This window comes from Genypterus blacodes, unplaced genomic scaffold, assembly GCF_046128005.1.
Source record: "Genypterus blacodes isolate CSIRO-AG114 ecotype Tasmania unplaced genomic scaffold, CSIRO-AGI_Gbla_v1 ptg000011l_1, whole genome shotgun sequence".
NCBI classification, from domain to species: domain Eukaryota; kingdom Metazoa; phylum Chordata; class Actinopteri; order Ophidiiformes; family Ophidiidae; genus Genypterus; species Genypterus blacodes.
Window position 1 is genome coordinate 1,173,840 of NW_027466825.1, and position 26,448 is coordinate 1,200,287.

The following is a 26,448-nucleotide window of genomic DNA, read 5'->3' on the forward strand; positions in this document are numbered from 1 at the left end:
GGGGCACACACACATCACACTGACTCGTGGGATATATTTGTAAGCTCTCGCAACCCCACGGATATAACACACACACACACACACACCCCGTCTGCTGAGTGATAGCTTTTACATATTAGCTCTTCCTTAATGCACTGTGTTAGCCGAGTGCCTTTTAACTGCTCTGTAAAAGGTGCAGCAGTACCTTAGCCTAAGTTCAGAGTGAAAGCGGCGAGCCAAGGCCGAAACCAAGTCTCTTACACGATCAATGCTAACGTGATCAGCGACACCCTGGCGTTCGGCAGACATTGGGGAAGATGCTCGTTATGGGCCATCTTTCCCGTCACGCAGGAACATGTGAAGCCGGGAGCAGACATGCGTGCACGGTAACATGCAGGCTGCCCGTGGACCGTAATCCATTTAAGATTGTAAACACGGAGGAGGGGGGTAAAGACATTTACAGGCACACACCAATCACCAAAGCCAATACATCATCTTGCCTGTCAGCAACACACACACACACACACATACACCACTGGCCTCCATTAACCCAAGAAGGTCTGGAGATCTTATTTTGACAGGATATATGTGTATACCATATTCTGCCCTTTTTGACGTAATTGGTCTTGGTTCTGTTTGTGTAGAGCTGATGGGAATGCAGGTTGTAATGTTTCGCGTATTGTGTTGTGGCTATACATGCTCTTTCTGAATACAGTGAATGCAGAAGGTAATATCCATGATTGTGACAGTTTTATGTTAATCCGCTGGCCTGGTGTGAGATGAATAAGGGCGCAGGATGGCAGAGGAGCAGCCAAGGTGACTGACTCGGTTAAAGAAGGGTTGACATTTACACAGTCAGGTCCCTAAGCCTTTGGACTCGCCGTTCTTATTCGCTTTTTCAATCCTCATTTTGTGGCACCGGGGTGACAGTTCAGCCAAAGTGATCTGTTTATGTGTGTGAGTGTGTGTGTTTGTGTGTGGCAGATGGAGAGAGTCGTCAAGTGAGGAAAAACTATGCATACGTAGACTTGTGTTTCTACCTCGGCTTTTCTTGCATAAATTGATGGCACACACAATTTCCCCATTATGCAAACATCTCCTCTCACTGCCTCGTTCCCAGACCTTCACGTCTATTATTAGCAAAGGGCTTTCCAGCTACAGGTACGGCACCGTCTCACTCTCGCCTCCATCTCTGCCCGCAGAATCCGCCGCCCTCCCCTCTCGCAGCCAATTAGCCCACTCCAAAGCAGTCGGACCAGAACGATTGTTTACGTTCCCTTTTGGTCGAGAGAAAATTGATCACGGACGTGTTTTGTTTGCAGTTCTATCCAATGGAGGCAACTTTAGATCATAAGCACCGTACAAGCACAAATATCTACCCTCCAACAGCCAAGGTTGTCTGCAATGTTCAGATCAATATTTCTGCTCATACGAGCTGCTTTGGCAACGTGAGCAATGAAACACACAAGTCTCTATATTCCACTACTGAGTCCAAGGGGAAGCAGAAGTAGATGTTGAACAGTCAAGGATGTGGAGCAGAAGTGGGGTTCATGCTCAGTGGGAATATCCAACCTTTCCAAAACAAATAGGCAATTTGAAGATATTTGCTCACAGTGTCATTTCCCATAATTCTCTCAAATGCAAGGATAACATAATCATTTCAAATCTTCTTGCAATGCTTGCGGTGTTACATTAGCATCTTGCATTGAAGTCAGGTTTATTTAGCCCGGCGAGTCACAACGCTACAGAAATCTTGCTCGAGATTCCAACTTCAAATGCAGCTTCATTCCACTTTCTGAGTGCAAACGCCCTCACAGTCCAGATTTTGAAAGCTTAAGTCAACAAGTTAGCAGCGAAATGGTTTGTAGACAGCAATGCATCCCACATGTAGGCCGCACCAAGGAGACAAACAGAACACCCTGTCCACATCCAGTCCACCATTCGGGACAGGGCATCACTTCAAATTGATCACAAATGAGGCATTACTTCTTAGATCTGTTTGGTATGTTTGCTAGTGGTGCAGTTCACCCACACAACACGTCTCACACACACACACCATCACCTAGTTATTATTCCGTTATTAGCTGCCCCCACAGCTGACACTGCCCCGTCCCTGAATATGACTGGCTACTTATTGGATGTAGAGGTGGTAGAGGGGGGCACATGTCCACGTTTGACACGCTGGGGGCTGCCGCCGCGTGGCCCAACACACATTTTCATTAAATAACCCCCCAAATGCCAGAAATAACATTTGTTTGGGAGGCGGCGAGGTGATTACTCGGTAGATGATCTGAGCTGTTCTGCATAAACAGATGATTATAAAGCGACGTCTGAATAAGAACGAGTGGGTGGAGAGACCGACAGAGAAGTTTTTGGAACAAAGGAGGAGCCTCTCATCTCCGCTGTTTACTTGTGCTTTCTCGTTATTCTTGATCGTTACAACGTAAGAACAGACACCACCCACATACACACATTCTGACACGCAGGAGGGCACAAAATGGCGAAATAAAGGGAAAGCAAGACAGCTATGAAAACACACACACACACACTCCCCCACACACACACACACTCTCCGTATCAGAAGAGACTTGAGAGGAAATATGGAGCATTTATTTATTTATCTTTACAGTTCTGTGCCTGTCAGCGCTCATAAAGAGAGCGGCGTCCAGTGGACCTGGAGCGCGTAAACACACACGCCCGCTCCCATGGAAACCCTGGTGTCACTGAGTGGGCTGTGAACGTTGGCCGTTCTCTTGATTTGAAGCAGACTTGTTGGAGATGATGCTGGCATCTCAGGGAAACCTTTGTCCACGGCCTCATTTTCTCTCAGGCGCCACTGAGGGATTTCATGCCAGTGACACTTTGAATTTTTGTCCAATTTCTCGGCGCACAAACGGTACAAATAACAACCCGCCTCTCCACAAAGGCAGAACCAAGCACAATAAGGTAAATCTAGCAAAAGTACGCTATTGATTTCTTTAGTCATGTATTTTATCTGTCTTCAACAGCAGCACCACCAAATGAGGCATCATTCACCCTCTTTGTGTGAGTGCAGTGTTCACTAATGTGTGTGCACGTGCGTGGGTGCGCGCGTGTGTGTGTAAATGTGTCAGACGGTGCTTTTCATTAGGGGAAAGTGCTTTCTGGATCGCAACTCTGCATTCTTTGTTTCTCATTATTTCGTTCTTTTTTTTTTGCCGCGCCTCACATCACCAGCGCCTCAGATTAAACTGACACAATCTTCTGCTGTAGCGCGAGGACGCAAACACACACACACACACCCACACACACACACACGCACACACACACACACACACACACACACACACACACACACGTGCACACACAATTAATCAGAAGAAAAAGGCACAAGAAGGAATCTGCTCGGGTTGCATAACACCTTGAACAGTACAATTCCGTCTTTCACTCTCTCGCTCTCTCACACACGCTCCTCTCTCCCATCATCACCTTTTGCCAGAGGATAAACTCTTTGGCTCACACACTTTCTATCAAACAGTTAACTGTCTTTATTTTTGCAGTCTCTCTGCTAAAATCTACTTTTTTTAGTTTTACACCACATGCACTTTCACCCTCTGTGTGTGTGTGTGTGTGTGTGTGTGTGTGTGTGTGTGTGTGCGCGCGCACGCATTCACAGCCGCCCCTGATGCTTTAAATTGCTTTATCCTCACGTTGGGTTCAGCCAAGAACAGGGGAGTTGACAGCTATGGTCTTTTCAAGTGGAGGGGAGGATTATACCACGTATGTACTGAGGCAGATTAAGGCTTTAGCCCCTGATGAAACATCCCGTCAGAGGCATTTTGGGTAGTGGTCAGCGCGTCTAAGCCTAGATAATGCACGTAAGAAAATGAAATCACCAAAAGCGGGGATGGTAATAATCATAGTAACAAAAGGGTGGGAGGTAGATTGAGATTTTTGCCCCTAAACCATCTGTTCTCGCGGCGTGAGTAATCTACGGCTGCTTTGATGAAGATGAAACCTTCCTGGAGCCCCGCGAGGCGGCAAAGGAGCGCGACCTCTCTTCTTTTTCAATAAAGATGAGTGATTTGAACGGTGATTTGGGGAGTTGAAAACAGACATCCTGAAACAAGGTGAGGCCTAAAGTGTGTGAGTGCGTGCGCACCCGTGTGTGTGTGTGTGTGTGTGTGTGTGTGTGTGTGTCCTTGCCCCGTTTGCAGTAGCTCAGGGATTAAGATGATTTATGCTGCCCTGGCGTGACTTCAGATTCACAACGTGTGGGGTGATGGAGCCATCAGTCATCTCTCTTTCTCTCTCTCTCTCTCTCTCTCTCTCTCTCTCTCTCTCTCTCTCTCCCACTCCCTCTTTTTCTCTCTCTTTCTGTCTGCCAGTAATAATATTCAAACTTGTTGGCAGCTCCGTTCTCCTAATTCGCAACAGTCTAGATGTTTCTGAGGTCTTACATTTTTGGGCTGCACATTACTCAATCGGGGGAGAGGGTGGGGTTTGCAGCAAACAACAGTCAGGCGAAGGTTAGAGAAATCCACGTGAGGGCCAAAGTTACCACCGACATCTGAAAAGCGTGCAGCCAGTTTGTGTGTGTGTGTGTGCATGTGCGAGGCAATTACCCAACGAGTGGCTCGGCGTAGCAGCTATAACCGGATAATGACTGTGACTTGTTTTACCGCGCAGTGTGTGAACCCAATCTGTCACTCTGAGCAGATTTTCAAATTCATATGTCTTACTGTCAATGTGTGGGAGGCGGGCTAAGCGCTGCCGCTCTGAGTCCTACAGCAGTGTGCACATGAAGCACAGAGTACAGTAGCCTCATGTGACCACAAACAACCAGGTTTTGGTAAGAGTCCAAGCCTACACACACTCTGCTAAACCGCTGGAGTTAACAGTGATCCAAAAACAGAACGGTTGCCTGTAACGGATCTAGAGTTACAGAAAGCACATAGGAGGTGTGGGTCACAGTGATCCAGGCGTGATTACATATCTGGGCCTGTCCCCTAAATTAATAAAAACAAAAACACATCACAAGTTGAACTATTCACAAATGCAAGTGACTTTAATAAGGCTTGAAGTCTGGAAATGAGATCCATCTCTATCTCTCTCTTGATCTCTCTGGATGGTCTCTCACCATGTGTTAACAGTTGAAAGAGACAAACAAAACAGCTTTAAAGGCTTGTGACATGAAATCTGAGCTAACTGGCTTCAACTTTCGGCGCCTTAATTCTCCTTTGAGTGTTTGTCATTAGTTGGGTGTCTTCCTCTCCAAACACACACACACAAACAAATCCAATCCTTTTTGCCCCTTGGAGGCATTCTGTTGACTAGTCCCACAAACTCAGCTGGAGTGTTTCACCCTGAGGGTTAGTTTGGACTGCAGACAAGATAAATGCTATTGTTTTAGCCTTCAAGGTAGCCATTAGTCTGCGGGTGGGACTACAAACAAAAGAGCAGGAAATGCAGGGAATGGTCACACGCTTTTGTTGCAAATGCACAAAAACAGGTGTGTCCTTATTGCATCCGTTCCAAGGCGTTAATCTCTTTGTACTCCCCTCAGGAAAGGAAAACAACTCACCTGGTCTGCCTCCCGCACATCCCGCCGGCATTGTCTGCCATTGTTTTGTTTCAGTGTAGCAGAGCTCAACTCAGATTGTCTCGGGCGATGTGTTTTTACACTCGCATGCCTTTTCTATCCGGCGTTTAAACAACTTTGGCTGCCATTTTGTCTCGCCTTATCCCTTGGAGGAAATTGCGCCAAGGGCCGCCGTCGTCAGAGCTATGCATAGCCGAGCCCCGAACCTTTGTTAGGTGATTGCACCATTCTGTGGGCCTGAAAAGGCGGCTTTCACGCTGACTGACACACAAAGGAGAGGAGAAGTCGTATTTACTCTTCGGTTTGTGACTTTGAGGTGTAGAAAAGTCCACCTGGCGAGCAGCAGGGATCCGGAACGGGCGTGCGTTTCACACCTCGTGTTCGTAGATGTTGATTTATTCTGATCCTTAGGTAAGAGTATCAAAATGCACTCCTAGTGAAGTAATTGCACTGAAGTTTAAGAAGTACTAGGAGAGAAATCTACTCATAAATCATTGAAGGGAGAGAAGTCAGGAAGGTGGGAAAGGAACGGAAGCAAGATCAAATGAAATGATCGTAGAACATATTGAGTGTAATGTGTTAAGTTAAAAGTAAAGTACTAAGATGGAGTTTCGGAATGGAAAATGGAGGGGCGGGGGGGGGGGGGGGGGGGGGTTTCTGTTTCCTGTTTTACTCCACTAAGAATTCCCATTAATTTCTGCCCAGCATGTGACATTAAATCCTAACATTCCAAGACAGAAGAAAGGCTGATGGCAGGATGAGGAAAGCGAGGGAGATAATGGATTTGCGAGAGAGGAAGAGCGGGGTGTCTAAATGCTTTGTCTGTGTGTTTGTGTGTGTGTATGTGTGTCTGTGAGAGCAGGTACTGCATGTAAAGGAATAAATAGTTCATTGCGAGCAAAGAGGGAGACAGCACAAAAACGCTAAAGCCCTTTAAATGGGTCAACAATGCACAAGTAAGCAGCTCCACATCCACGAGAGAGGAGCCAGGAGAGTGCAAATATTAGCAGCACACACACACACACACACACACACACACACACACATGCATACCACGGCAATTTCACGGCTGTGTGAATGGTTCAGCGAATGTTTGTCTTAAGTAGGGTGAGCCCTCTGCCTTCATAAAACATGTATAGCGCTAATGCTGGCCGTTATGTGGATTTCTTGCCTCGCAGTCACCAGGGAAACCAGTTCGATGGACTAAATGGACAAGCCTTTCTAAAAGTCGACTGGAAAATGCATTAAGTCACTCACAATGCCGTGTGACGCCTCCGACAAAACCTCCCTCCAGTTCCCTGTAAGCTTCTGAAAGAGCCCTCTGAATGGCCGTACGGAGAAAAAGGAAAATAATGAGCTTTTCTCACCCCGGAATACAGGAAAATATAGGATGTGTGCGCTTTGGGAGGATTTTACTAATGTGCGTGTGACTGTAGTAATTGTGTCCCGTGCAAAAACTGAGGCAGAGGGGATAATGCAGAGAGACGAGGTAATGAAATTCCTCAGGAGGTTATTGTCCCTCCAGGTGTGTGTGTGTGTGTGTGTATGTGTGTGTGTATGTGTGTGTTTGTGAGGTCGCATTCGTGAGAGGAAACCTTTTGTATGCCTTCACGTCTTCCTGTGTGATATGTTGTTTGTGTGTGTATATGTCAAGTTATGAAACCCTCCAGCATCCCCCGTGTCAAAGGTCACACAGTCTGCTGCCACTTGGAGACCTTTAACACAGCGCTGCCGTAGGCGTCCCCCCCCCCCACACACACACCCCACACCCCCTTTAATAAACTGTGTTAGCTTTTCATTTCAACTCCCCCGCATCCCCCCCCCCCCCCCCCCCCCCCCCCCCCCCCCCCCCCCCCCTCCCACCACAGCTACTTCCACCGCTCCCTCACAGAGTCCCTCTCTCCCCCCCAACTCCCCCCTGCCTGCCGTCCATGTGAGACACATTAGCCAGGTCCTCAAAGAGAGAGAGAGAGGGAGTGAGAGCAAGAGAGAGAGGAAGCGCAGGAGGAGAGAGGAGAGGAGGAGGATAATCCCCGTCTTCCATTGTTGCACGCTTTCATCTATTTTTATAAGGCGAGAGAAGGAGCACGGAGGAGGGCAAGCACTGTTACTGTACCACTGAGAGTGGATTCACACACACCGTAGTTAATAGCAAAAACTCTCCTCGCCACTAGGTGACCTCATTTACGGTAACTGAAACTTTTGGTGCGTGGGAAAATACGAGGCCTCAACCAATTAATTCCATCGAAAGAAGTGTAGGGTTTTTTCTGTAAAAACACAATCAATTATCTGTGCCTAATATGAGTATAGTATAAGCCCACACAACGCAGCCAGGCTCACACACACACACACACACACTGATTACCATTAGCTTTGTATACACTGCCTGCAGCCAGCAATCATTTGTTTTTCCATGTTTTGACAGTTTCACAGTGTTTTGCCGCGTCTCCGTGAGTCATCAGATCTTGCTGAATAAAGACGAACACGATGTCAATTCCTAAATAATGCGACCTAATTGGTGTCAATTAGCGACGCGCAGCCAAACGCTGCTGGCAGAGCGAGGGCTTCCTGACAGAATCCCCCCTCATGGAAGGGATGCCAGTCACAGCACGCCTGCTGGAGTCGATGTCGCGTCCGCCACCGCCACGGAGGAAGACGTTTCGAGAACAGGCAGCATGACCTCGCTGTTGCATATCGAGAGTGACACGAAATTAGAAGGTTTCTATGAACATGTGGAGTCAGACTCTGCGGCGGAGACAGATGTCAGCGTTTGAAGAGGAGATTATGCAACGTCTGAAATGTCGAAGGTTGAGCCGCTGGCCGGTCAGCAGCAACATATATAATGATAAACACGGAAAAGGCTAAAATATGCTGTGTGTGTCACTGAAAAACACGCACACACACACACGCAGCAAATCCTTAAAGGTCAATTAGACGTGTCACTGCAAAAACTGCAGCAGGCATATACACGCAAATGAGTCCAATCAACAGAAGAAGACAGGAGAGGGCCACACTCCATGGCAGCAGACACATTATGCTTACTAAGCTCCTCTGGGTTGCATAGCTGAAGCTCATATGTCCAAAATCAGCCACTTTTCAAAAGGCATTTGGTCAACAACATCATCTCACATGAAGCATTTCTATTTTTGCCTTTGCTAATAAGTTTCAGATCTACACAAATCGAAACATGTGTTTTCTGGGATTTTTAATAGGGTTTCCTCTCTTTGAAAGTCTCATGATTTATGAAACAGTTGGTGCATGGCCTGTTTTCACACATGGAAACTCTCAGTAACAATGAATTCAAGCTATTGTCTCTGCCTAATTAGGTTACATCTGGATCACGCTGGATCGGCTCGGCCTTGGCTGTACATGCTAACCTTTTTGGAGTTGGCTTTGAAGGTCCCACAGTCATAAATGTGATTAGTTTCATAATCACCGCAGCATTCCTCGCACGCACAATGAAATCGCCTCCAACTGGAAGCCTTTCGAGACGTGTGGAAGGAATGTGTGGAATAGAAATCAGCAGAACAAAGTTAATGTTCCGGTTATTCTACATGAAGTGAGTGCGAGTGAGGGATTTGCTCACGCAGTGTGTTTGGTGAACACATGAATGAATGCATGAGGGTCTCAGCATGACGTCTGCCACCTGAACAGGGCTCTATGGATTCTGTTTGTGCTCCCTCATTCAATTTCTTGAAGTGATGAGAAATACTTTTGCCGTCTCAGATGAGTTCCTCATGTTGCGCTACACACACACTCACGCACACACTCTACAATTGCAGTGCTCTTCTTTGGATCTTCTCAGGCTCACGTTGAAGTTCCGTAGAATATACAAACAAACATTAAGTAAAGAAAGAGAACGTAGGAAATCCTCGCACCTAGCACCCATTTTGCCAACTACTCACCGCCCTGCACACACACACACACATACTCCGGACCTCACACTGGGAAATACACGGGCGCCCACTGTCTCCCAGTCCTGCCAACATAACCACCCGATGTTCGAGCACATGCGCTCCCTCCTTCTGCCCAACCTGTTCGCCTGTATCCCCATTCACAGAATCGTAAAGCAAGGAGGATGTTGAAGAACCTGGAGGAGCTGGACTGGGAGGAATGGGAAAACAAGCAGATGACTGAGTGCCTGTGAAGGAAAGGGGGGTACAGAGGAGGGGAGGGAGTGGAGGGTGGCAGGCTTTGGCTGAGTGCCTTGGAGGTGTGTAATTGTCTTCATTGAAGGCCACCCCACCAGTCGCCCCTCCCCCTCCAACCAAACGCTACACCTGAAACACACAGAGCAGCCAAGAATTGATGATATCTTCAGAGAGCGGGGGGATAGACGGAAAAAGCACAACACCAGGCGCATTCCAAATCAGCATCTGTCTCAGAGTGATTTCATTCCAGGCATAACAAATGCCTGAGCCGCTTTGGAAACGAGCCAAATTGCGAATAACCGCTTCATTGCATCTAAAAAGGCACGAAATGCACATGGCGGCGCGTATGACTGTAGGCTCTCATTGAAAACACAGTCGTGTCTTTGCGGCGCCTTGAGAAACCATCCTGGTCCCCCACGAGTTCTCGTTGTGCTAGACGGGGTAGAAATGCGACAAATGGCCATTTTTGAAGGGTGAACTCAACACGTGTGCCGCATTCCCTCTGTAACAACTTGCTCGCCATTTAGAAACACCATTTGGCTCCGTTTTATTCTCCGCATACACGCTTTGTCAGGTGTCACAAGCAGAAAACGCTCGCGCAAACAATTTCATCATCTGTTCTGGGACATTCCATGATGTGCACGCAAACAGAGGCGGGGCAGTTTAATCCAACTAGTCGATTGTTTTCTCTCTCTCAGGAAAGCTTCGACGCTTCATCAAATCTCGCACAACGCCTGCGATTCGATTCTATTTAATCCTTGGCTAAACCAGTTGTAAAGTACGAAGGAAATTGATTGAAGGAACGAATCTTATTTTCCTTTTATTTTGCGGGAAAGTTTAGTCTCAACCCCCCACGGTCATCAATTCTTCAGTACTTTACAACAAACTGATTTCCAATACGTGCGTCAATAGTTTCAATCATTTTTCTCCGACTCCTCTGGTTTGTCTGCTTTATTACTGAGGTGTGTTTGGCATCAGTAAGGGGGTCAATTACTTTCTCACAGATTCCTAGGCTTGGTCTACTTCCAGTGCTTTTCATTCCGTCGTGGGGGTGCTTAACCACGCGGGGAGACGGAGACACAGACTATGATTTGAATACCTGCCTGCTCTCACTGAGCAGTGATCAATCACCTCCGCGTCACCCATGCATGCTACCCCCGTATCTCTCTCTCTCCCACTTTTTACAATCTCCCTCTCGTCATCCCCTTCCTCGCTCCTCGCGTCTCCGGCTGTCCCTAAATGCATTTTCTCTCTGCTGTCTCCCAGTCTGTCCCCCACCGCTGCCGTTTGATCCATTCCTTCCTCCCGCACTGTTCATTTACTCCGATTCCCTCTCTTTACCTCTCTCGCCATCGCGCCGGGGGCCCCTCGTTCCTTCCGTCTGCCTCGCCGCCGCCGCCTTGCCCGAGGATGTCACGAAGAGCAAATAAGGGGTGAGGCGTAAACGACAGATGGAAATGAATCTGACACGCGCACATTGACGCACACGGATGGGGGACACACACAGCCCTGCTCATGTTGGTTAGATGTACCTGATTAATCGCTGCCTTTTAAGTTCTGATAAATAATGCTGTTTGTAGCTCTATACACACATGAACTGTGACCTTGGCGATGGTGGCGGGGGGAATTCGGAGTGTAACATACTGATTGATGGCTATGTGATTTTTCAGTACACTGCTCTGCAACAGCTAGGCACACGTACACACAATACGTGCACACACAGACACACACACACACACAGTCCCATCCCTCCGCCGAGTGAGGGAAATCAGAGCTAAGACGAGCAGTGCTGCTGCTCCGCTCCTGAAATATGAATGGTTTTAATTAAACAAACTCGCTTTGCCATCTGGCCCCCACCGATTGGGCTCGCCTAATGAACAGGCTCGCACGTGAAGGCGGCGCGCACGTGCGTACACACATTATTAAGCAGGATAAGCAGCATTCCGGTGGGCATCGCTTCAGAAATGGTGGGAAACAACAACAATGAAGTGATCTACTGAGGTGCTTCACAGAGCTGGAAAATGACGCACTGCCTCATTGTGCTGAATGACGATTGCACACGTGTTTGGGTGCTTTAAAGACGGTTAGGTGTATGTGTGTATGTCCAACGGGTATGTTTGTATGGCGTCACACCTGCAGTGACGTACCGCTTGTCCGTCCTCTTCTATAGGCACGCCTAGGCGACGCTAAAGGACGATGTTTGCAATCCTACAGTTGTACCCCAAGATTTCTCAGCAGGAGAGAGATAGGGGACGTGTGCGCTTATGCGTTTTGTGTGTGTGTGTGTGTAGGCTGCAGGGGTTGTCTGGCAGCCAAAGCTCAGAAACGTGGGAGGCATGCTAACATTAGTAGCCAGTAGGACGTGCTATTACTCTCTTAGAGGCACCAATAAATTTGCAGTATTCATCGGTCTCGGCGCTTCTGCAAAAACAAGAACATGTATCAGCCTCTGTGAGACACTCTTGGTGATTTAGTGGTGAATAAAAATTTCAGAGAACAACTGTATTCCTTCCAAATGTCGGTGCAGTGAACAAAAACAAAGCTAACCATGCCAATAGCGTAGACATTAGACAAGGCAGCTTTATTTACTTAATAAGTAATTTTATAAAGTTCAATACTTCACTAGTAAACCCTTTCTGCAAAAACATGTGGGTTGCCAGGTCATGAACTGCCTTTTTTTTACTATTATTGCCCTTCGACCATTTATGCTTTCCAACAACTTAGCAACATCCATGTATAATTCAAGTGAACAAATGCTTTGTTAATGCCTCACTAAGTATAAATGCTAAGCATTCACCTGATGGCGTATTAAAGCCGTTCCCAATCCGGCTCTTGGGGAACCTGGACCGCTCCACTTTTTTAAGTAGCGTCGTGGGTCCCCGGGAGCAGGACTGAGAACCACCAGCTTATTAAAGGACTATGAAACCCATTAAGGAATCCAATTAATATAGTGCAAATGTTTAATAGTTTCTGCTTGAGGAGGGCATACACATACTTAAAGGGATACTGCACAATGTGGCAAACCAAACATGAGTCTCGCTAATGGTTTATCACTGATCTTTAAAGCCTCTTCTTAAATGTATCACAGATTGATGGGGCAGAATACAATATGAGTTTTGAACCTCATCCACGCCGGCGAGCATAAATAGGAGGTTAGACGCAAGTTAACGGTGTAAAAAGGTCACATCAGCTGTGTATATATCATTGCCGGCAACACAGCAGTTTCAGTTGCATCAACATTGATCTATGGTGCAGCTGAGCCGAAGGAGCGAAAAGCAAAGTGAAATGTCATGGACGGATATTAACATTTGTCTATGAGTTACAGGTACTGTATGTGACGCCACTGTTATGGATAAAATAAGATCTATCTGTAGCTGTATGACCTACAGCACGCAGCGCGGCACGCTCCATGCAGTGATGTATCCTACAATAATAGTACATCTTCAGTGCTGACGTCCTTTGTGACGCCTCACATGCAGTACATGATGAAAGGGCAATTTAGAGGTGTGCTTGAGTCTGAGTGCTAAAAATGAACAATCAGCAGCCTCCCCCTGGGCAACGTGGAGATCAATAATAAACAGAAGTCTTTGACCCACAGGTTGTGCAACGGTCTAATCAGGTGTTTGGCTCCAAACACCTGAACAGCATTTATGCATATCTAACGAGTGCAGAGCTAAGCTAATGAATAAATGTAACCGTGTGTTGCACACACCAAGAGACAACGGGACAAAAAGAGACAGAGACAGTTCTTTGTATAGAGACAATTCTTTGCTGTATTCTGTACTTGAATACTGAACGTATTCAAACACAGAATAGAGCTACGGAGAATCCTTGTGTGATTTGTGTTTGCACAGTGTGGAATGGGTCAAGGATTATGTTGATATCCCCACAGTGACCCCAACTCTCCGTGTTTTGAGTTGTTTTTCGGAAATTCCTTCTCAGGCTCAGAAGGACTTTCCAAGAAGCAATTCAGACTGAATTTCCTGCTTCCGACACTCCCCACGGAAAAGAAGTCAACCAATAGAAAACAATAAAGTTGGGAAGCTGACCTTGACGAGGGAGACCGGGAATGGAAAACACGGTCCCTCTTTACACATGTAAGAAAGGGAAGGAGGAGGGAAGGAATGAAGGAAGGAAGGATGAGGAACGGAAGGATTTGTGTATTTTCTGGATAAGTATGCGTTTGTGTGCGTGTGTGTGCGTGTGTGTGTGTGGAGGAGATGAGGGTCGGCAAACATTGATCGATCGACAACCACCAGCAAAAGTCATGGAAACAAAAGCAGAGGCTCTTCAACTTGAGAAGTCTTAATTATTAAATACGACCTTTAAAGATCCAGCTTAGCACTAGGTAGAAGCAACTGTTTCTGCTCACGCAGACACAACACCCGTCTCTCTTCCTCTGTCTCTCTGATGTGGACGGGGACAACTGGCGAGGTCGCATACCACAAATCACCATCACATTACGCTCTTAAATGACTGCAATTACCTGTTGCTAATGACGCCCGTGTCAATACTGTGCACCAGCCCACGCCATCTGGTAAGGTTTGTGTTCTCCCTCTTTCCTCGTAACCCCCTAATTTTCTGACCAACGAGGCTTTCGCAGCGAGTCGGCGTAGGACCCGTTGGCGTCTACGTGAACTCAGGCTACAACACAAGGGGGAGTGCTAATGACTGTAGTTAGCTAGCCTCAAGAGGCGGAAGCAGTTGGCCAATATTTGCCCTCACCTTTGATGATTGCATTTAGTTTACCCTTAGGTAGTTAGCGGACGCCCTCATCCGCCATGATTTACGAAGGCGACAAAGTATGGTCTCGGTGTCTTCCTCAAGGACACTTTCCGGGTCTGAATCACAGGTCTTAGACCAATTACAGTCTCATAGAACACAAGGTCACTACTGAATGCCAGATGATATCTTGTAATGGCATTGGAGAATAAAAAGAAGTAAGGACTGGCTGTGACGCAATTATGTCAAAGCTGGAAATGTGTTATGACGCCTGAAACTGTTTGACGTCAAATAGGATTGCAATGCTAGCAAAACTTGTCGACATTCACATGTGCTCCCTGGGCTTTCCATCTCACTTGCCAAGATGCTTAACAAGCTATATACACACACACAAGCACGGGCACACATACACCAGTTGAGCTGATCTTACTAAAGATAGCGAGCAGCAGCAGAGCAAGTTGTTTCTCTTGGATGGAGGCTGATTCATGAACTGACCTTGACGTTCTGTTCTTCTGAAAAAACTTCTCTAAAGAGCCAGTACACTTTTTTTTGTAACGCAATCCTTTGAAAAGGAAAATGAGCAACACATGCACGCCAGGCTGAACTTTGATGGTGCGACACTGCTTCTCAAAATATTTCATTATTTTAACTGTTTAAGTTCTCAATCTGGTTTTGATTGGTGCATTTTTGATTGAACTGGGTAGTCTGCTATCAGCTGTCCCAACCCAGTCCAATTACATGAAACAGAGAGCAAAATGGAATGAGGCCCTAATTGGCTCTAATTTGGCTGGTGAATGGATGTGTATTGTCTGAAAGAGGAGACTTAACATTTCCACAGGGTGGCCCTATCAACACACGGCCAAATGCCTTTTAATCTGTTTTGAGGCCAGAAATGATGGAAAAGCTCCACCCATCTGTCTGGTATCTGCAGTGGATCACTGCACACAATCAGTCCACATTTCATTCACTCTGATATCCCTGAATCACCAATATTGAATCTACCATTAGAGTCTTCCATGAATTATGACATTGACTCCTTAACAACGTTATCAATGTAGACAGGATCTAAATTTGGAATGGGGTTGTCAATGTCATCTTAATTCCGTTTGATTGTCTTCAGCTGCACAGCACTTGAGCTTTGCACTCTCAGAACAGCTACTAGTTGTTAAGCTTCGCCTCAGACTCCTAAACCCTGAATGGGACCATTACCTCCCTCGCTAACCTTCACCGCACACTAAGACTCACACACACACACACACACACACACACACACACACACACACAGATACACATATGCAAAACCGTGGCCTCGCTCGGAAAGTAGCACAGAAGAGCTGTGTTGAGGTTTTGTCTTTTTGCATCGCGCAGATCAGTTCTACCTCTTCGTTGATAAATGGAGCGAGAGCCTGGAGACAACTACGCTTTGCAAGTCAGAACAGCAACTCTTAAACAAGTCAAGTTAAGCAATAACCCCTGCTGCTACTCCTTGTTTTGTTCTGTGTCAAGTAATGTGAGGCAAGACAGAGGGCGAGATCATGTAGGAAGCTAATCCTCAGTAGAGTTGAAACCTAGATATCAAATGGTAAAGCAGTCCAAAGGAGCTTCAAACTCAAAGGGGAGATGATTTGAAAGGCATACCTATTACATCAATTTTCTTGTGTTAGGCCCTTTCCTCAAATAAAAGTGTTTCTGAAACAGATCTGTAGATTATTGTTAAATCCACGCCTTGTCCTCACATCATTCAGGCGGCGTAAGATTTTTGGAACGGCTTTGCTTTAGATCAAACACTTCACAGCCTCAACACCAAATCCTATCCCGGCGCTATTCTGACAACAGTTTTCGAAGCTGGAAACCCCCTAACAAATCTCAACTTCATTCCGTAAGAGTCAAAAAAGGAACACCTCATATGTTTCTGCATGTTTGTGAGACTTGTGTCTACTATCGAACGTGCTACGTGAATGCTAAAAGGCGTTGTGTGCGTGTGTGTTTCCCTGTATCAGCGTTTTCTTAATCTCCTTTCAGTGTTTGCCCCTACCATTTTCCATGTGCTCTGCCTCACCGACACTGCCATCTGGCGTTGTCCTCTCATAGCTGTCCTCGGGGAGGGGAAGGGCGCCCAGCCGGGGCCCCGACGAACTCTTGCTGCTGGGTGTCTCCGACTCGTCCAGGCCGCTGTCGTAGCAGCTCTGCAGCGATCCCTGCTGGTGAGGGTCCTGGGGCTGGCTCACCACCGAGAAGGTCACTCGGCGAAACGGCTACAAAAGAAACCAGATGGCCGGGGGTCACTACAAAGGGGACTTTTACTTTTGAACGAATTGCTTTTTACTTTTTTTGTAAGACGTCAGCGATGGAGCTGGGAATTTTGATCCTCAGGGTTTTAGAAAGGGGGTTCAGTTCAGTTCAGAATGGTAGAGAAACAGGTTAGGAGGGCAGGGGGCGAGGGTAAGGAGGCTACGTCTACCCTGGGGTAGTCCTAGGAGCGTGTTGTCTAGAAGTCAGAGACACAACTGCACCTAATATCTGCGATGTCACTCATCACAAAGGTAACACACATCCCCTGATCTCATGTCTCACAACTGCCAACAAAAAGCTTTTCGTACCACAAACAAGGTCCTGCCTTTGACTCGCCCTCAAACTTTACAATAAGGAGATCTTTAGAAGGAGGGAGACAAAAGGCGTCTTTGAGGATCTCTCCGGAATCTCAGGGGACAAAGAACACATGGCTAGCCGGCTCAACCTGTGTGTTAAATACAGCTAAGGAGGGACAAGCGTGCCAGCCTCCTTCACTTCTTTATTTGCCCACTAAAAAGAGGACAAGGTGAACAAGCATTCCCCTCTGCAGGAGGTGTGATGTGACGCTGTCGAGCAGAAGCGCGTGAATGAGACTACAAAGTCATAGGCTCACACATTGCTGTTGCACAACTATGTGTACGCACATGCACACCTCTAAGTTTCAGTGAATGAGCTTTAGTAGGAGAGGAACTGAAAACCCTTAAGTAAAGTAGTAACAGAATTATGAGCAGTAAAATGTACTCACATATCCAAAGTAAAGGTATTCATTGTGGAGTCTGGTTGGCGGTGTTTGATTACATTTCTGGTAATACTAATTTGATTTTGAAATTGGAGATACTATACAAAACTGCCAATGCCTCTGCATTGCACGTACTGGTAAAGCGAGAGAGGGAATGAGAGGAAGATCAAGAGAGAGGTGAAGAATGGTCATTATCAAAATAAATGGCATAGCAAATGGCTAATGCCGCTCATTAATTAGATACAAACGTTGTCACAGCTCCCCTTCTTTTGCTGTGCATCTCCTCTTGTTGCCCCTCGCTGGACCTCATCACTTGTTCATGTACTTCTCCTCCTCCTCCTCTCTGTTTTTCCTCTCCCTCTCTCTTTTCTCCTCCCCCCTTCTGTCCTCCTTGTTTCCGTGTTCCATCATGCGAATATTAAACAGGACAGAGGCCCATTACACACTCTCTCTCGCTCTTTCTCTCTGTCTCTCCATTCGTTCCCCCCCACTGTCTCACTCGATGAAGGGAAACATGTTATCAGCAGTGGTGAAGGCTAACTGCACCTTTAATTTGCGCGCCTGTCCATAACCCGTCTAACCCTTTCATGCGTCAGCGCCTGTGATCTGAGAGGATGAACGAGGGATCCTTCGCCAAAACACTGCCGAGGTCGCGTCGACAGGTTTGCATGTAGCTACGCGCCCGTGTTCACGAACACAAACAGAAGAATAGAGGGATGAAAGGCGAGCTCGCGGGGTTGGGAAGCATTGACATGTCACCTCAGACAGGTGAACCCATGTTGTTTTGTCGTCCTGCGATGCTAACAGTAAGCACATCTCTGCAACCTCTGCTCGGCACGCACTGTCGAAATGCTTCTCTAGAGAGTCGAATTTCCCACAAGCCACTGGGAAAATGCTTTTCCTCGCACCACATGTCAAAATTTGCATTTATTAATATATTTCCACTCAGTTCTCCTTCTCTGGCTGGCTAACCCAGCAATCTTGGCAATAAATCATGTTTCCATGTAATTACAATCAACACTCAACAAATGAATCGGTATAAATATTCATGCAAATTTCGCTTGGATAGTCAAACATTTGTTGCATAATTAAAATTGAGGCCGAGAAGGATGACTTCTCTCTATGAGTGTAATAACACTTGAGGAGTTGATAGATAGGAAAACATGTTTTTGTGTTTGTTTGTTTCTTTTTAATGTTTCTCGACAAACACTTGTGGTGTGTGTGTGTGTATGTATGTGTGTGTGAGTGTGTGTGTGTCTGTGTGTGTGTGTGTGTGAACAAGTTCCACAGCTTGCATGTGGTTGGATAAGGAAAGTAGCTTGGATCAGATTTAGTTGGGTGCCACACTCCTTGGGAAACACGTTTTTCTAATGATACAAATTAAGCGACTGTTGCCTAATGAGTCGCTGGCGAGACTGTAGCAAAGAAACACTGTGAGCGAGCATGAGCCGGGGGAAAATTGAGTTTGGGAAAGAGAGAGTGGGAGCGGGAGAATAAGCTGACGGGGGAAAAGAAGAAGTTAAATGAACAAATAGATTTTGTTCACCTGAATTTCCCTTTATTTTCACTGAAGGAGGAGGGAGATCGAGGAGGTAAAAAAAAGCTAATGTGTTTGCCGACCAGAAATGGATTTCACGCAGAGATCGCTGGAGGCTTTTGCTTTAGAATCTGCACCAACCACTGTCTGCACGGCAACCTCCATTCATTGTCCGTCTGTTAAATAAATGAATATAATAAAGGTGATTCATTCCCCATGCGCTCGTGCTTAGGTGTGTGTGCACGTGTGTCGGTAACAAGGGAGGCAAAACTGTCCGCTGTGGTTTCCTTTATTAGTTTTTCCAGCTTTCAAGAAGTTATCAGTGGAGAACACACACATGCATACACACGTTGGTGATAACCGGCCTTTGCTTTACTACAAGATACCTTTTTGCACGAGTGATGAAAGGGGAGATTTCAAATTGAGATTTCAAGCCCACGTGACAAGTTTGACCCCCCCACCCCCTCACCAGATACTCGCCCTTTCCACCGCCTGCGCTTTTGTGAAGTTTGACCGAGTAGATTCGCTTTTGATGCCAGTCTCTTCTTCCTCTCAAGCTGACCTTTTGACCCCGCGCTCGGCATGACTGCCAATCAATTCAGCGGCGGCCGAGCCAGGGGGCATGCACACACACACGCACGCACTTGACCCCAAGCGAACTCTGTCTCATTTAATTTTAAATGAGAATGATCCTGCATCCCAAAAAATCTTTTTTGTGATATTCCTTTTTAAAACAGAAGATTGAAACCATCAGGAAAATCATTTAAGCGCACACATGCATACAGGGTGCATTTATGTCAGGAGCCCATACTTTGACCTGCCAGAGAGTAGTCAAGCTTTTAATGTATGGCTTTCATTAGAATTTAGCACTAGTTCACCTTATCTCTACCAGATGCTGGGAGCCCATTGGGGATCCTGACGGGCGCGCCTGTGTTTGAAAGCCAGCCGTGACAGCAACGGGTGATTGAACAGATCCGTCATCCCGCAGAATGTGCAGTGAAAACGAGCCACAGGTTGACTGGGACCTGTGGCCCAAGCTTGGCCTGGGCTATTTCCTGGACGCTAAAGGGAAAACACATGTGCTCGCCCGACCCAACTAAACCTGGAGCCAATGAAAACAGAGCCGTGCCACTCATGTCAATAATGTGCGACCTGTTGGATTTGACTTTCATTTCCTCCTCCCCTCTACTAAGAGCACTGAGCGGCTGTCAGCGGAGCCTCACTTATTCCGTGCTTTTATCTCCCAACAAACCTTGAATGGATAACACATTTAGACATCAGCTCTGTGCTTTTGCTTGAACTCTCTGAGTCAGAGAGAATAGGTGAGGGCAGCGCTGCTCTATGCCGTGCAAAGTCAAGTCAAATATCGTCTAAATCGTTCTTATCAACTCATCTGACACAGTGCATACGCTTAATGCACAATGGCGACTGTGTTTATCCTTGATTGCTACTCGTCTGCAGTCATGGAGGAAGACTTTTGGACCAGCTCGCCGGATGACTGTATTTATAATTAAGCCCGACTTCACAAGTGCTTAGAGGGAGCAGGGGGGAAATGGAAGGATGGAGGTTGTAGGGGTTAGAAAGCACACTGTGTGTAATTTCAGCTGTAAATGCCTTTGGCGCATGGCAGTGACCCACTACGGTGAACCACGGCAAGTAATTGTGGCTGTGCCGGACTTGGGGCGAGCGAGGCAAACACAAACTGTGGGGCTAGTGTCTTATTGCAGTCGAGCGGCAAAGATGGAGGGATGGAGAGAGGGTAGCATGAAGCGAGTGCAATGGAGGTAAAGATCAAGAGACTGACAAAGAGGCTTGGGGAGAGAGTGAGAGGAGGGAGTGATACACAAGCTCGGCCATGATTGCCAAAAGTGCCAGTCAGTAATTAAAGACGCTGTGTTTTATTTTTAATGGGCAACCTGACAGTGACCTGTGATGTGCCACCTGTGATACACCAAAAGAGCTAAATAGCCACAGTAGAACGTAACGCTTGCTGTGCTAAATGAGTGAATGAGTGCTTTGACTGCAGAAGAATCCCCTGAACTATAAATATTCATAATCTGATTATTCTTTTGGGTCTCAAGTCAAAAAATGAAAGGAAAAATAACTCAAAATGGGTTTCGTCATTTGGCAGTCTTCATTCTAAATCAAGATCTTGAATCTCTCTTCTTGCATTTTAGGCAAAGATTGTAAGATTCCCACACAATGATTAAAAAATCTATTGAGATACATTGATACAGGCGATAAATGAGACGAATGGCCCTCAAGGTGAATGTCTGAGTGGAAATCAATGGGAATCTGATCAGAACGGGTTCGGGTTCTATTTGGGTGCTGCTCGTCCACTCTTAATTACAATCTGCCGAGCTGACCTAAGAGCAGGTCACTGATGGTGTGCGGCCTTGGCGTGCCCTGAATGCACCTGGTGCTTCAGGTGAGAGAGTCTCCCTGAGTGATCAAGGGCCGTTCTGTTGAGGGTTTCAGTTAGGGCCAAACAAGGACGGGGAATGTTGGCGAAGGCATCTGCAGCTTTGTTACCACAACCGCCCGTGGAGTCTGCGGTATCGTATTCCGGCCTGAATGATAGCTTTGGCCCTGTCATGCTCCGGTGCTCCTCTTTACATTCCCGCTCTTTGTCTTAACATCACTCCTTAACATCACTCCCCTGCGTGCATTCCTCGCCGGTCATCCTTCCTCAGAAAGTGGGCAAGGCAAAGAGGAGAGGCCAAAAAACACCCAACACTCAGAGAGAGAAAGAAAAGAAAAACAAAGAGGAGATAAAAGAGGCTCCTGCAAGTTTTAATACATGTCAGAGTCTGATTATCTTCAGTGGATCCTTTCAGAAAGACACGCACCTTTTATCCAACAGCAAATCCCTCAAGCTTACAACACGCTTTACAAATCTACAGTCTGAGCAATGATCTCACAGGGATTGATTTGAAGGTAGATGTAGTTGTACACATAGGCCATTACCCGTGTGAGCCTCATTGACCTCAAAATTTGATGATAATCTCCTTCAACGCCTTTTAAAAGTACTATTACAGACATCAGGGACAAAACCGCGCACTGTCTCGTTAAAAGTTGCCGCTGCCATTAGTGCTCTCTAGTAGGTCCCCCCTCCGTTTCACCATGTGGTTGTTTTATGATCTGACAGCCACACAGATCAATTGAATGTCCTCTAGCGCTTTTTCTAAAGTCTACTTGTACTTGTTCTCCTGGGTCTTTACTGACCCTTTATTGCACTCGTTTGGCAGAAGAAGTAGCTGTATAAATATATATGTGCTCCAGTGAAAAGAGACCGTTTAAGAAATCCAAACAGACACCCGCAAAACCAAAACATGAAGGTCCGGTTAATCAGTTTGGGTCTCTAATGCTTCAGACTATTGTTCGGCAGGGTTTGTGCCACAAAATGTTTCGCTGTAATTACAAAAACTGCTCAGAGGGATAAATCCTCATGCCTTGGAAAGGGGAAAAGGGTGCAAGGAAGACCAAAGATGCAAAGTTGGAAAGAGCAGGCAGGCAAAGGGAGAAAACGCAGGAGAAGGAAATGAGAAAGAGGGCGACAGTCTTGTCTCAGCCTCCATTTTCCTCCTTCATCCACTCCTTTCAGTCTCGTCTGTTCGGGACGCCTTTGGAAGAGTGCCACCGCCAGCGCTTTTCTATTAGCATGCGCTCCATGAGCACGACCGGAGAGACAGACCCCGAGGAAGAAAAAAAGGAGCAGGGGGGGAAAAAGATCACACATGGTTACTTTTTAAAGTCTCAGCTAAACTTTTAATTGCTCTTCAAGTGGCGGATTAGGCCGCTGCTGTAACAGAGATACTATTCTGGCGTGGGGTGGCACGGGGGAGGGGGCGCTTGAACGTCTTCAGAAGTTCAGACCAACCCCTGATCTGCTCTGAATGGCGAAAGGGGGGGCGGGGGGTTGGCCATGGGCAGGGGGGGTTGAGTGGCAGTGGATTAGCTTCAAGCTGACAAATAACACCCTTTGTGGGATTCGGCTACTGGGCCTCGGGAACGCCGCCGTTGCGAGCCCAGTGTCATGTAACTGATAGCACAACCCTCAAAAACGGAGGAACATAAGGCTTGAGAAGCGGGGGCTCGTCATTGTCCAGCCAAAAAAACAATGCATTTCCTTTCATATCGTGCTACATTTTTGGCAGAATTCCACACAGACATCCATTGCTATCAATCGAGAATTATGTTACAGCCTCTCATTATGAATGGATGCCGTGTTCTCCTGTGTCGACACGCTAGAGCCACCGCTGCTGACACAGGCACTGGCAGACACGAGGAATGAGTGTCAACCGAACCCTGACCCCGGTGTTGCTTACATAGAGTCTGCCTGCAAATCTCGCGATCGCATTCCCCGACTTTTTCTACACCGGCACTCGTTTGCAGACTGACAGCTGAATGACACGGCGATCGTTAGGTGCATATCGTTTCAACCGAAAATCGCTGCCTGTGCATCCGTGCGCGTGACTGCCCGTGTCTGTCTGTGGGTGTAAGTCCACATTTGCGTGCCCCTTCATGTGTGTGTCATGTTTTTGGCATTGTCATGTCATGTCACACGTCACCCTGCCATCAACCTGAGTTCCAGGGTCTGGCAAAGGGGGGGGGGAGGATCTAGGTGTCACAGGCGGGGATCCATCACAGCCCTCGCAGCGCCGCATCTGACCGACGACCTACTACTGTCATTTTGTGACAAGCCCGGGGCCGCCGCTAACGTTGGCTTGTTGTGACACGGGCCAGGGCGTCAGCAGAAAGCGTGACGCCACATCAGCAAAGCCCTAACGCGATCGGAGGAGGCACCTCGCTCCCTACCTGTCCAGAGTGGGCAGAGATGGGAGCTGTAGAAGCCTTGGAGCGTTAACCTTAGCCATATATAAAGAAATGAATGTCACAACAGAGAAATAAAAAACAGCTGATAGGATCTACAGGGGCCAGACAGCCGGGAGAGAGAGAGGGATAAAGAAGGAGAAGATAGAGATAAGGACAAGAGAAAGAGACAGTGTTGAGCCTTTAATAAGGCTGATAAATGGTTCTTTATTTACCATCCTCAGTCAGTGATGACAGATAACCTGCATTTAGGGGATCAGGGCTACTTTCCAGACGAGGGAGAGAGGGAGAGTAGGAAGGATAGAGAGAGGGCGAGAGATGGACCGGGTCAGAGAGCAGCCTATCCACTAATGATGCATTCTGTTTGAATATGATCATGCAGGCATGTATCATTCATGCGGGAAGTATTGTGCGTCATCGTGCAGTGGCTGTCTGCCTGTGTGTGTGTGTGTGTGTGTGCGTGTGTTTGTGTCACCGCTCTGTCACTCCTGTACAACCTCTCATCCCTCACTTCGTCAGCATTGCTCCACCAGGTGGCGTGTCTTTGCCTTGATAAAATCAATGTTGTCTGTAAATGCTTTGTGTCAACATTGTAACATTTACTGACACACGCACACACACACACACACACACTCATCCCTTACCAGTCCCATCCACCACCTGTTTCTGACAACATCCTGAAGCATGGGACAATTATGATCCAAACAATTATGAAAACAATTATTACAAATGAGTAATTAAACCCTAATGTCGGAATAAATAAGGGGAGTGAGAGAGAGAGAGAGAGAGGGAGAGAGAGAGGGAGAGAGGGAGGGATGGAATGGAGGGAAGAAGCCTGAGGCAACTGAGGGATGGATGGAGGGAATAAAGTGTAGCTTTTAAATGCGGCGGTGCAACATGAGGATTGTGAGATACGAAAAGGTCTGCAAGTTGGACGCGCACACACAAATTCACACACACGCACACACAAACACTCACAACAGGCCTTCCTGTCATGGTCTCCATCCCTCCATCCTCGTTCATCATTTCAACTCGGGGCCCCCTTATCTCACAACTTCCCCTCGTCCCTCCCGATCTCTGTCACCCCCCCCCCCCCCCCCCCCCCCCACACACACACACACACACACACACACCACACCTCCACCCGCCTCTTCGCTTTATCTAGATCTTGCAAGGTCAAAGCTCCTCGACGTTTGATGGATGAAAATGGAATTAAGATGAAAGCACACTTTCAGATAATGAAGATATGCGGCGGGAGATTAGGAAGCAGGGGAGGCCGCCGAGGTGCCGACCAAATTAATATTGAAATTTATGTGTGTTTGGCTCCATCCCAGACAAACCCCATGTGTTCGCTCCACCTCCCCCTCCCCCTCCCCCTTCACCCCCCCTGCGGACAAAATGAAAAACACAACAAAATATATTTTTTTTTACTGGCAATTGAGGGGAAAGTGTGAAGGCGGTGCAGCTCCTCCGTTGACGGTGTGTGTGGAGGAATGTAAAACGACGTAGTTAAAGTGCACAACACAGCCATTTAGTGTTGGAGCGGAGATGTGTCGGAATCGTAAAGCGCCCGCAGCTGTGAGGATTTGCGTCCGCGCGTGTGTTTTAGGTGTGTGTGACGGCACGTTTTGCATACAGACACGTGCCCCATCCCAACCCATTTGCATTGACTTTGAAAGGCATTATCATCTGCTTTACAAAAGTGATACATGCCGGCACATATAGTTGCGTGCATGTGTATCGATTTCAACACACACACACACACACACGCGCTGTCTAATCTTACACATCTGTGCAGTTCTAAAGGGTTGGATCAGCAGCGCGTTACAGCAGATATGCATCAGTCGGCATCAAAGACAGACGCTCCTATCAAGGCCCCGATCGCAGTTTGATGACGACGATACGCGAACCAATCCCCATGTAATAACTGCTTCGCCAAGGCCACTTGTCATGCGCACTCATTGCCTCCTTGCCTACTTTCCTCTATCCTCAAAGAATGAAAATCAAGAGCAGGGGGAGATCCACAATGTGCTCTTAAGGTCTCATTTTCAGCTCCGGCTCCATTAGATCTCATTACTCAGCCCTTGACTCGGCAGCCATTTTGGGTGCATAATGGGAAATTTGATAATGGCGTCAGGTTGTTTTGGTCCCCGCTGTCACAGTACTCCAGTGGGTTTGCTTGCGCCGGCACTTTGTTAAGGGGGCACAGGATTGTCGAGAAACACAATTAGCACAGCAGCTTGTTTGTTCCCTCTAGTCCTTCTGCCCAATAAGTCAAAAAATAGTACTGGAAAAGAGGCACGCAAAGACGGCCGTGCGCGGTTTACGCTCGGTCCGTTTCTCCTGCTCTCTGCTGCCCGTATTGAATATGAAGCAGGGGAGAGAGAAAAAAAGCTCAGGTACGCAGGAAATTGCAAACAATGAAGCCTCTTTGTTAACACGTGAAACCACCGACGGCCAAATGAAGAAGCCTGTTTTTTTATCAGCCCATCCTTAATGAAAGGTCAGGGAGAGGTCAAGCAGGCATGATTACCGGACACCTGTGCCTGTTCTCCACTTGACTCTGTAGCTGCTCATGCAAGTGTGTGTGTGTGTGTATGTGTGCGATTCACCT

At 47.1% G+C, this 26,448-nt stretch overlaps 1 protein-coding gene across 3 annotated transcripts in view; it reads right to left on the reverse strand.

Annotated features, from left to right (window-relative positions):
• pcdh7b (protocadherin 7b) overlaps positions 1-26,448 on the reverse strand; it is a 96,328-nt gene that overhangs the window by 32,378 nt on the left and 37,502 nt on the right. For 2 of the 3 annotated variants that reach the window (XM_076161434.1, XM_076161451.1), the window contains exon 2: positions 16,469-16,688. In XM_076161434.1, the coding sequence (XP_076017549.1) occupies positions 16,469-16,688 (220 nt within the window). The remainder of the gene's footprint in view (positions 1-16,468; positions 16,689-26,448) is intronic. The other variant, XM_076161443.1, reaches the window with a different exon arrangement.